The 12,328-nt window shown below is 34.1% G+C and overlaps 1 protein-coding gene and 1 long non-coding RNA gene across 3 annotated transcripts; one reads left to right on the top strand and one right to left on the bottom strand.

The window, feature by feature from the left end:
* Positions 1-5,875: 5,875 nt before the first annotated feature.
* Positions 5,876-9,219, top strand: LOC109163388. 2 transcript variants are annotated; one of them, XR_002051265.1, is made up of 5 exons: positions 5,876-5,890; positions 6,033-6,215; positions 6,417-6,498; positions 8,040-8,119; positions 8,905-9,219. It is a non-coding gene; the product is annotated as an uncharacterized LOC109163388 (long non-coding RNA). The 2 variants fall into 2 exon arrangements; XR_002051264.1 differs by having other exon boundaries at positions 6,033-6,498.
* Positions 9,220-9,325: 106 nt separating this feature from the next.
* LOC109163387 (glutamate receptor 3.4-like) lies at positions 9,326-10,464 on the bottom strand. The gene is made up of 2 exons (XM_019312128.1): positions 10,210-10,464; positions 9,326-10,133 (listed from the first exon to the last, which is right to left on the bottom strand). Exons 1-2 carry the CDS (start codon positions 10,447-10,449, stop codon positions 9,687-9,689), a joined length of 687 nt encoding a protein of 228 aa, XP_019167673.1. The 5' UTR covers positions 10,450-10,464; the 3' UTR covers positions 9,326-9,686.
* Positions 10,465-12,328: the final 1,864 nt, after the last annotated feature.

Here is a 12,328-nt window from a genome sequence, read left to right as displayed (position 1 = left end):
CATTCAGTACAAAATAATGTACATTTACATTATTATATATTTATCATTTTATCCTTAAATTTAATGTTTATTAAATAGACATTTAACAGTAGAACTAAATTTGGAACAAGATTAATAGTTAAGAGACCATTTATGATCAAATTGAAAGTCGAAGATGAAAATTAACAAATACCAATGGTCAAAGGACCATTTATGATCCAATTAAAAATCGATGATAAAAATTTATAAATAGTCAATAGTCAATGAACCATTCCTGGAATTAACTCTTCTAGAAATGTTATTCAACTATTGACATTTTTCAGTTTTTATCATTGATTTGTAATTCGACACAATTGATCCCCCTAACTATTAATTTTTTTTTTTTCAAATTTAGTCATCCAATAAGAAATCCATTAGGGATGCATCAATTATGAGCAGAAAATGTGAATATAAATGAAAAGCTCATGTATAATTACATTCTAAGTGGTCATTATATTTTAATAATGTTAAGCAAATACTTATACAATATTTAATTGTTTTTAGGTCATTACATTTCTTTAAAAAAAAAATTGTGATCTAAATTTTACTAGATTAATTCTAAGTTCACAGGACCCTGCCCCTAAAATTACTGCAGAGATAAATCATGAGTTGCACAATAAGAGGTCATTACATTTTTATTAAAATGAGAAATGCTTCATTTTACACTTTTGTCATCATAATTGACACTAGGGATGGAAGTTTACCCGTCCTTGATGGGGATCGAGAAAATTTTTGGAGAACGGGGACAGGGATATCCCTTCTTGCCCCCGTCTCCGAATAATCATTATATATATATATATATATATGTGTGTGTGTGTGTGTGTGTGTGTGTGTGTGTGTGTGTGTGTGTGTGTGTGTGTGTGTGTGGGGAAGGGTGCGGGTATAGATTCCCGTGCGGTTATGTAGGTGATTAATGTGCGTGAATTTTGTACTTAGTGTGTGTGTATTGTGCTTAATGTGCATGAGTGTAACATTGTAATAGTGTGTGTTTTATTAGCAGTCTTAAACTTCCTCTCTGTATCATCTGTGGAAAGCATAACCATGTCAACAGTTACAACATTCAGTTGCTCTTTAATACGTTGCTGTGCAGCTTCTATTGATGTGTCAGTTTTCCACTGAATGTCATCGTCGTCATCATCTTCTTCAACTTTCTCTTTAATATAATTGTGAGGTGGTGAGGAAAGATCCTCAGCTGAACTGCTTGATTTCTTTTTAGAGTTAGGTTTTGTGCTGGCATCCTTAGCAAGGCCCTTCCTTTTTGCTTCTTTCTTCAGTTTTTTCTGCTCCTCATACACAACCTCATGCACATTAAGCACAAGTCTCACGCACATTAAGCACAGAACTCAGGAACTTAAAAGTTTCAACAACAACTCACATTAAGTACACACTCACGCACATTAAACACAAAACTCACGCACCTTAGGCACAAGACTCACACACCTTTAAGTACAAAACTCACGCACATTAACATTATACACTCACGCACATTAAGTACAAATCTCAGGCACATTAAGCACAAGACTCACGCACATTGAGTACAAAACTCACGCACATTAATCAACCGCACGGGAACCTTTCACTATATATATATATATATATATATATATATATATATATATATATATATATATATATATATATATATATATATATATATTAGATTAAGACTTTGGTTTTTATTTTTTAAAATTAAAAATTACATTAATTTAAGATTTTGACTAAAAGTTGACTAGGATGGGAAACCTCATTGACGCCTAATTTTCTGCGAGAATGGGAATGGAGACTATTTTCAATCCCCGCGGGGATGAAAACGGGGACGGGCCCGTACCATACCTAATTGACACCCTTAATGGATGACTAAATTTGGAACAAAATCAATAATTAGGAAACCATTTATGGTTGAATTGAAAAGTTGAGTATAAAATTTTTATTTTTTTAGGGAAAATGGCACTTTTTCCCCCTATGTTATATACTTATAGCACTTTTTCCCACTCAATTATTTAAGTGGCTCTTTTTCCCCCTGAAATGTTAAATGAACATATTTACCCTTAAAATAAATATTTCATTTATTTTTATTCTCCAATAAATTATTACTATAATTTGGTTCAAACCAGATACTATGGTAACCAAACCAAAATATTCCAATTACAATTTATAATCAAAACGCGATATTTAGAGTTTATTAAAATCGCGAACTGGAATGGCCGGTTCATGTTCCAAACTGAAAAAATAAAATACATTTATTGTTGAATTTAAACTATTTTAAAATAAAAAATAAAATTTTAAAATAAAGACGGTTCAAAATCGCGAACGGGATCCGGAACCGTCGGTTCATGATCCAGTTTTTTTTTTTATTCTTAAATTTAATAAATTGAAATCCAAATATTGGGTTCTAAATCTGAATCATAACTGAAAACTTTTAATTCGATTGCTATAGTGTCTGTTTCAGTTCGAACCGAACCGTGGTAATCGCTACATATACGCAATAATTTGTTGGAGAAGTAAAATAAATAAAATGTTTACTTTAAGGGTAGAAATGTCAATTTAATATATTAGGGGAGAAAACCACCACTTTTAAAATAATTGAGGGGCTAATGTACTTACATAAATAATTGAGGGGGAAAAAGTGCTATAAGTATATAACATAGGGGGAAAAAGTGCCATTTTCCCTATTTTTTATTTTAAATGAAATTAATATTCAAAATGGTCGGTTAACTATTTCATAATTTCTAAATTAGTCCTTAATTAACTACCAATTGATACAAAATGGTCCACCAACTATGTAAAATTTTACTTCTTTATCCTCCATTACTTACACGTACTCATGACTAACTTGAGTAAATTTTTGACATAGTCAATGGACCGTATTCAATAAGTTGATAGCCACGGACCAATTTAAGAATTATGACATAATGGATTATTATACAAAATTTAATTGTAGCACAATTCTAAATTAATCGAAATTATAAAATTAGATTTAGAGTAAAACGCAGATTGACTTTCTTCTTAATTATATTCCCCCCCCCCCCCATTAATACCCCCACCCCACCCTGCTCTTAAGACGCGCGCGCAACTATATATACGTTATCTATCTGCATTTGTGTATATATACAACTACCTTTCTTCCTCTCAATCTCAAAGAGAATTCAACATTATTCATACTAAAGTTCTTTTCACAAGTATGTCAACTTTTTTTAATCGTGTTTTTATTTGAAATTTTCGTAATTTCTTAAGAGTTTACTAGCAGCATATGTTGTTAGGGGTCATCTGATCACTCAACTTTTGGAATCGGCCTTCTACGCAGCCGGGCGTCTAGGCGGTCTAGACGCCATCTAGGCCACCAGCCGGCCAAATATACATTGTGCGCTGTTTTTTTTAGGGGTTATTTTAAAAATAAAAAATCGAGTGCCTAGGCGCTAGTCGTCCTCAGGCGTCTAGTGATTTTTTCAACATTGATAATAAAAAAAATGGTCAAATCTTAATTGTTTATGATTTCTTTTGCAGTTTTCATTTGAAGGGTTTTTAAGGTAAACTGATTTATTCATATGTGTTAAGGTTTGTGATTTGTGAAGGTAGGGATGGATATGTCAAGTGGAATTCCGATGAGTGGTGCAGGGTTTGGTGCTCAGGTGACATAGCTCATACTCAATAATAAATTCTCCTGTTTGGTTTACCTATATATATATATATATATATATATATATATATATATATATATATATATATATATATATATATTTGTGATAATTTTTTTTTCACAAATTTGAGAAAAACAGATTTTACCTTATTTGGCTATAGGCAGTGTTGTAAAAATCAGTCTAGGCAGCCGCTTAAGTGCCCATAGGCCAAGGCGATTTCAACTCTAGGTAATTTTTAGTCGGTTGGCCGACTAACTGGCTGACTAGGCGCCTTAGGCACCGAGTTGGTCGCCTAACTCGGTCGAGTTGACGCCCAACTCGGCTAACTGGGCGCCTAACTCGGTCGAGTCATTTTTTTTCGGTTGCTTATCTTCTATATTTCTCTAGTCATGTACTAAATTAACCATCTAACATATGTAATTATTGACTAGTTTGTGGGAGTATAACAGTCTAACAACTCACAACCCTGAATGAAAAAAAGTGGAAACGATATACTCGAATTACTCAACCGTCTAGGAGGCGCTCTAGGCGTTAGGCGCACCCTCGACGCCCGACTAGCGCCTAGCGCCTAGCGCCTTCTGCAACATTGGCTACAGGAGAATTTATTATGTTTCTTAAATGGGAGAAAAACATATACATTTTCTTGTTTGGTTATAGGAGAATATATTACGTTTCTCAAATAGGAGAAAAATAGATTTTACCTTATTTGATTATTGGAGAATTTATTACGTGAAATGAATTCCTCAATTTTCGAAAAAAATAAAATAATATCTTAATCTCCCTATATATTTTATTTTTTACGCTTTTTGGGAGAAAAGATACGACATGAATTTTTATATTATCCTCACATATAAGGATATTTTAGTTTTTATACTAATAATTCTTAACAACTTATTTTTCACTGACCAAACAATAGAATTAATACTTCAAATAATTTTTTCTATATAGTTGAATTGAAAATTGTGTATAAAAATTAAGAAACATCAATAGCTGAGGGACTATTTCTAGAATTAATTATAATGAAATATAAAAATGTATTTTTTTTCTTTATAACTACAATTTATACCATCTGCACCTCAATAGGGCTTGAACCTATAACCTTTCATTCATTTAAAAGAATCATTTCATACCACTAGACAACTAACATATTATTATCAAATTATATGATTATATTTTTTTATTTAATTATTATGTATATTCTCTATATATTTAAAATAATGAATAACACGAAATAATTATCAGAATTCAGAAGTAAAGCTTAATTAAAAACTTTAATTTTGCCCTTTTTTACAGTCAACTAGCAATTTGGGTGGTAGAAATCAGCCATGGGAGATGGCTTCAAACGCATCGGAAGCTGTAATGCCGACGGCGGTTACCGCCAACGCCGCCACCCATCCCGGTGGTGTTATGGTTGATACCGATGAACCAACGAATCAACAGGGAACAAATCGCCAGCCCCGATACACTCATGAACAAATTCAAGAATTAGAAACGTAATAAAATAAAATAAAATAAAATAAAATAAAATAAAAACTTAAAATTCAAAGCATAAACTTTTTTTTTTTTTTTTTTTTTTTTGTGATTCTTAATTTGCTAATATCATATTATTTGTTTTTTATCTGTTTATAGGTTTCGGTTTGGGTCGTCTAAAGTGGATTCGGGTTCTTTCGTGTGATGAAGGAAATGATATATTATATTGTACAGTCAAAATGAATAATGGGAAAATGAGAAATTGAGTCTCAAAATAGACCTATTTGAGTTTAAAAAAAAAAATGGAGATGGGAAGACTTCGGAAGAAGCTTTCTTCCCATATTGAAAATATATGTGAGTTTGCACTAGTATATATACAATTTTCTTTAGAAGGAACTTGAATTGTATAATACAAAGGAAAATTGGTAGCCCAAGCAGTGGGACAATAAGACACTCCTAGCACCTTGAGATGTAACAAATAATTAAGGTTTTAAGGAAAGTGTGATTGTCACACGACTCAAATTTAAAAACTCGAACCTTTTGTTTTTGTATTTTCGAATTATTTCCAACAAACTTAAAATCGTACCTTATTTCCTTATTTCCCATAGTAAAAAATGTCTTCCCCAAATTTTCCAGTTAATAGTGGCCGGGGATAACAATAACAATAGTGGTGAAAATGGCAATGAAGTTGCACATCCCAAAACCCGGTGAACTTTTGTTTGCAAACAGATGGTGGCATCTAAGGATATATTCTTACGATGCAGGTTGATAAATAATCTTATTTTATGTTATATTTCACCATGTTCTTAACCCCTTTTTATGCTCAATTTAAAGTGTTTTATTGAATTTTCGAACTAAATTAAAAGATGTGTTTTATGCTCAATTTCATCCAATTGCACTTTGGAGAGAGAAATTATCAAAAGGAAACAAAAGTATATCAAAAAGGAGAAAAAAGACATTAAAAAGAGCATAAAGAAGCAGACCGGGGGCGCGCAAAAGGAGCAAAGCCAGAGACCTTGGCGTGGAGGCGAATGCACGCATAGGCAGCCAGCCGGACATATAATAGTTCTCTCTACAAATCCTAGATAGGTTTAACTTAGATTTTACTCTTTTCTCGAGAAGAAATTGTGCTATTTTTTATTCTACACTTTTGGATTTGGGTGGATTCTCCCTACCTCAACTTAGATTCTACAATAGAGAAGTTTTCCTTCATTTATCTTGCTTTGATTTATGTTATGTTGCTATTAAATGTGTTTTATTTATGTGATTATGCTTTACAATTCTGAGTAGTAAATTTAGGGGTTTACCAGAAGGCGACACAAGACAGCCAAAGCCTCACCGATGCAACGACCGTGCTGAGGATGTCATCCAAGTAATTCATCTTCCTCCTTAAACCCTCTTTAAATCTTTGCCTTCTTTCTGTTTGTTGAAACGCTTGAATGAAATTGTTTGGTTTCTCAGATTTTTTGAATTCCCTTTTCCAATATATGCAATGTTTTGGTTGGATGCATTTTGTTTATTGTTTGGATTTGGAATTGGGCGTCTGTAGAGTGGTAAAACCAAGTGCTTGACATTCCAATTGTTTGGATCACCTTACAACATTCAAATTATGTGACTAGTTAACATCAATTAATAAATTATCTATCTACTACAATTGATTAACATAGTATGGATCTACATTTAAAATATTATGTCGCCACAGTTAATAAATTATGTGGCATGTGGCACGTAATATGTTAACTGCATGCACATAATTTAAATGTCATTTTGAAGCATGGCCCATAGTTGGTCCATTGTATAATTTGCCTTGACATTCCTTGTTCTAGTTGGGAAGAATACTCAGTTCATGAAAAAGAAATAAAAAGGTATTCTTTATATTAATAGCTTTAGTCTGGATTGTAATTTCAAAGGGTTAAAATATACATGTAAATCCTTGCTCTCTTGTTCATCACCAAAAGAAAAGTTATGAAATGAACTGTTTTCATACATCTATAAGGCTATAACATTGAAGTGCCTGTTTGCACACAGTCAAAATAAGTCATTTTTGTTTTTTCATCATTAGCCACAACTTGACCAATTAGTTCTTAATCCAATCAAACTTCTACATCTTTCCCGACCCTCCTGGAAAGCATTTAACTAAATTAAAGAGGAGAAAATATTGTGAATGGAAGATTGGAAGGGATTGAATAATGCATGAGTGGGAAGGCGGAAGTAACTTTGATACTTTCGAACCATTGCATATTTGATGGGTTTGTTACAGGAATTGATGGATGTTGTGAGCTGTGACTCTTTACTTGTTCTAGTAGTCCTAAGAAGTTTAGTAGTTAAGTTGTTTTGTTTCATTGGCTAGTTCAATGATCTGGTGGACATTTCACTTTATGTTGTGAACTTAACACTGCATACTGCTGATTAGTGTGAAAACAGAACGAAAATCCAATAACCCTTCGTTGAATTGGCCAGGGGATGCCTCCCCCTAAGATGTAGCCCGAACAAGTTAAAACATTAAAAGTGATGTTATGGATTATAATTAAATATAAAACTGGAAGTTTGGAATGAATTTTGGAAACCTTTTATGATTAAGCTTGTAAAATAATGGATCTGCCCATCTTCTATAATCTACTCAACTAAAATGTATGATTAGAGGAAGAATTTCAACCATGAATGCTACTGTATCCTTCATCCCTCACAATTATGCGATTTAATAATTCTTCTTTAGGGCCTATTATAGTATATTTTAGAAGTTCTTTGTGTAATTTTATTATCTTCAGATGTCTTAAAGCTATTTAATTGTTTAGATGTTTCTATGGGGCCATGGATTCTAGATTAACTTGGCTGGCCTTAAAAGTTTGCTTCATCTTCCTTCTACCATTTGTCTAATACATTAACATTTTTTTTTGGGTCAAAATTCTGCAGGCATGTTTTGAAGGGAACCCGTTCAAAACAGTTCCTGGTCCTTTCAAGTTGTTCTGGCAGTGTATGCGTTCTAAGCCTGGGTATGATAATCAATCTTTCTGCACTTTAGTTGACTTTTCATGAAGTTGCTCATTTTTGTTTCTTTGAGATTTTGTTCAAGTTTTGTTAACAGTCTTAAAACGGTTCCAATTTATTACATCAGCATATTAGGACATGGAAAAATATTGATAAAGAGGTGCATGGACCGTGTATCCTGCAGAAAAGAGGAAAAATTGGAATCTTTTCTTCAAATATTCTTGAAAAGTTGAAAGGGTTATGGACTAGTAGCATAAGGAAGTTTAAAACTTTCCTTGAAGCCGTCAAACACTTTCACGTACATGATACAACACATGCTCTAGTGTGGACCTAATAGAAATAAGGAAGTTTAAAACTTTCCTCGAAGCCATCAAACACTTTTTCATACAACAGTACAACACATTACACATGTTCTAGTGTGGAACTTATAGAAATACTCCATAAGAAAGTTTAAAATTTTCCTTGAAACTGTCAGACACTTTTTGCAATTCTTCTAAAATCATTTTATTGTGGCAAGAATGTGACAATCTGTGTGCATGGCTAGCTGTTGAGAAGGATCTTCCTTATCTTTAAGCTTTTATACTTGAGTGCCCTTCTAAAATTAGACTGAACTGTGATGTAGTATGTGTACTTTAAAAACAAGGATAATAGAGAAGATATATCAGGAGGTTCAACTTGAAACTCCGAATTGGGTCAGATGGAAGATAGCTAAATTGAAACTTGAAAGTATGCTTACTACTGATATCATGAACTTGAACTCCTTGTGATTAATTTTTCATTTGGTTTGCAGGGAAGAGCCCACGGAGCCATTCACTTATCTGCAGTTAGATCCACCGAAGAGGGAAGTAAAACTTGAGTGAAGCGTCTTCTAAACTCAAGTCATTCACTTATCTGCAGTTAGATCCACCGAAGAGGGAAGTAAAACTTGAGTGAAGCGTCTTCTAAACTCAAGTCGATATTAGAGTCTTTTCCTTCCTGTGCCCCAATCCTTGTCTATGACAAGGTTTCTGTACCAAAAATACTGAATACACTATTGTCTTGTTTCTATTATCAGTAAAATGTCATTTTCACAATTTTGAGCAATAAAGATTCCCAGTATCAAGAATTCCTAGTGTTTCACTTCTATTTGTTCATATATATATGTATAAATGAGAATAAAAACAACAGCAATCCTCCCCCCTCCCCTTTCTCCCAACAAGTTACTGAAGAAGTTGACAACTTAATGACTCTTATTCATGATTTCATTTTGTTGTTGAACATTCATGTTTGATTGAATCTACAATGTACAAATCATTCTCTTCCCAAGAAGAAACAGAAACCATTCCCTGTGAAACATCAAGGCAGTTCTTCCCAGTTTTGACTTGTCTGATGCAGGAATCTTGTGCACCTTGCCAACCAAAATTACAAATCTTTTTGCCAGTTTCATCTATATTTTCCTACAAAGGTGTAAACACATTCTGCTATCCCTACAGAACAAATCTGATGTGACATGGGGCAGTGATTAGATGAGTGCAAGGAATTGTATGGATCATGTACAAAAACAAGTGTGACAAAGCCTGCTGAATGTCATTCTCAGGGTGCACTTTCCTGCACATCTGAGCTTTGAGTAAGTTGTGGCTTGTTTTCACTAGTGGCCTTCTTTTTCAGGATTTCTTTAATTTCAGCTTCTTTTTGATCAACAAATTTGATCAGGCCTTGAAGGCTGCAGCTGTCGGATGGCCCGGGCTCAGGCGTAGCAGGGATCTCCTGTTCCCTAGCCTCGGGTGTATACCTGCGATACTGCCAGCACACCCTGCAGGAAAACAACAGAAGAGCAATGAAGCAAGCCACACCGCAGATCAGAAACAGGCCCCAGAAACTCTTGAGGGAAAGCCGGTTGTCATCAATTTGGTTGTCTTGGATCGCGCAATCATCTCTGGGGAGCCATTTGTCGTGGATTTTTTGGAGTTCTCTTTTCTCAGAGAGTTGCAGGATTGCAGTTGACATATCTACAGCCAGAGGGGAGTCTCTTTGAAATGCCTGGGAAACCAAAACCGAAAGGTCAGTTATAAATTGTTGACAGAACTCATCTGCAATATGAAGCTTGGTGACTTACAAAGCCCCATCCACTCTTGGTGAACTCCTGCCCAACAATCCTGTAATTGCAGTTGGTGCTGGACAAGAAAACCTCAATGTAAGGTAGCTCATCAACTATGGCAGCAACCCCGCCCCCTCGTGGACCTCTGTTGAGGGCTTGGATATACTCATCAACTATGGGATCAGAGCTCGATATCAAACTGTCAATCCCTTGAATCCCTGTTGCGAGTTGGCCAACAGAAAGGCTCTCCTCAGCCATACATGGACCCCCATCTCTCTACTATCTAGCAGCCAACTACTGGCCTTTTTGAGGAGAAATCCACATCACCATATCTTCAAGAAATCAAGCCCCTGCTAAAAGACATCTTGTAAGTAAAGCTCAAAGCTCAATTTCATGTTAAAAAGTTTTTAATTCTTTTGAATACCAACAATTCAAGAATTTCAAGAAGACAACTTGTAAGTAAAGCTCAAAGCGTGAGCCTGTACTTGAGCTTGAAGTTGCTGACAGGTTGCATACATCCTGAGTGTTGTTTTTTTTTTTTTTTTTTAGGTAAAGAAAAAGGCACTACAAGAACTGTTTTACTGCAAGCGGATGAAGCAGTGCAAGTACTAAGAAGCTCAAAGCTCAATTTCATGTTAAAAAGTTTTTAATTCTTTTGAATACCAACAATTCAAGAATTTCAAGAAGACAACTGGTAAGTAAAGCTCAAAGCGTGAACCTGTGCTTGAGCTTGAAGTTGCTGACAGGTTGCATACATCCTGAGTGTTGTTGTTTTTTTTTTTTTTTTTTTTTTTTTTTTTTTTTTTAGGTAAAGAAAAAGGCACTACAAGAACTGTTTTACTGCAAGCGGATGAAGCAGTGCAAGCACTAAGAATAATGAACAGATTAGGAGCAAAATATTGAAACAATAATGAACACAAAAGGAAATACAAACTACACAAAGAATACAAGATCTCATCAAAACTTACTTTCAGCAAATTCGGTAAATCCGGATAACTGTTATCGTAAAAACGATTCTGATATTGAAAAAGAAAAAATGTAAAACACATTCAAAGCAGGTTTTGGCTAGCTTGTTGGTGGTCCTTTTCGCCAGCGGTTGAAGAAGTCCTCAAAAAGTTTAAACACAATAAAGCCCGGGTTTGCCCCTACTTCACCTTCTCCATCACCTTGTTGGGCCACCCTATCTTCTGTTTGAAAATAAAGAGATTAGAAGATTTAGAGAATCACTAATTTCAACAAACAGAACTAAATCTCGGTTCCTTACCGGACATTCCAGAAACCGAATCTTTGTTGCTCTTAACTGACTTTAGTTCGGACGCTTCAATAAACAGTATCATTAATTTTTCTACAAACACAACTAAATCTCGGTTCCTTTCTATGCATTCAACTTCTGTTTTTATAAAAAGTAAATATTAGTAGTTAGTAGTAATATAATAACACAACACTATCTCTAGAATAGTAAGAAATTACCATATTTCTCTTTCATTTTTAGAGATCTCCTCTGACTTCTCTGTTTTATAAAAAATAAAGATTAAAAACAGAAGTAGAAGCTAGAACTTAATACAAGAGTAAAAGAGTAGAAGCTACCAATGATCTTGATCTTGCTCCCTTTACTCCCTAGATCAACCTCTGTGGACACTTGGTTAGCCATTAGCACTAATCGATTAAAAAATACAATAAAACCTTTGGTCCTTGTTCTGCTTTCAGCTTCTGTTTCATATACAAAGTAAAGATAAAGATTAGTAGTAAGCAAATAATCCATCACCACTGCAAACGTTTACAAAATAAAAAACCATTGCATTAACTGCGGAAGATCTCTCCTAAAACCCTTACATTTCCTTCTCTACTACTAAAACATAGATTCAAACAATCCCAACACCCAAGCAATGTAGGGTTTAAATGGCTAACAAAAAGAAACAGGAGAAGTTTGAACATATCTCACCATCATTGTTAGGAAAAAAAATCAACTTGTGAAACAGAAGTATTTCATGTTATAAATTATCCGGAGTAATATGTTACATAGTTAAGAAAACCTGAACACTGCAACATAATATCTAGATCTCTTTATGATATCATTGGTTACGGATCAGCTTTAAAGAATTTATAATATTGGTATTCTTTTCACATCAAAATTTGT

The sequence above is a fragment of the Ipomoea nil genome, unplaced genomic scaffold (assembly GCF_001879475.1).
Source record: "Ipomoea nil cultivar Tokyo-kokei standard unplaced genomic scaffold, Asagao_1.1 scaffold3025, whole genome shotgun sequence".
In the NCBI taxonomy this organism is placed as follows: Eukaryota; Viridiplantae; Streptophyta; class Magnoliopsida; order Solanales; family Convolvulaceae; genus Ipomoea; species Ipomoea nil.
Note: the sequence above shows the minus strand (reverse complement) of the source record. Positions and strands in the feature narration are given on the sequence as shown.

What these genes read in the sequence shown, in the direction of transcription:
- LOC109163387 (XM_019312128.1), bottom strand. Translation starts at nt 10,449, where the DNA reads ATGGCTGAGGAGAGCCTTTCTGTTGGCCAACTCGCAACAGGGATTCAA. An exon ending in CCAAGAGTGGATGGGGCTTT is followed by an intron (nt 10,134 to 10,209) that starts GTAAGTCACCAA and finishes TTGGTTTCCCAG; the next exon opens with GCATTTCAAAGAGACTCCCC.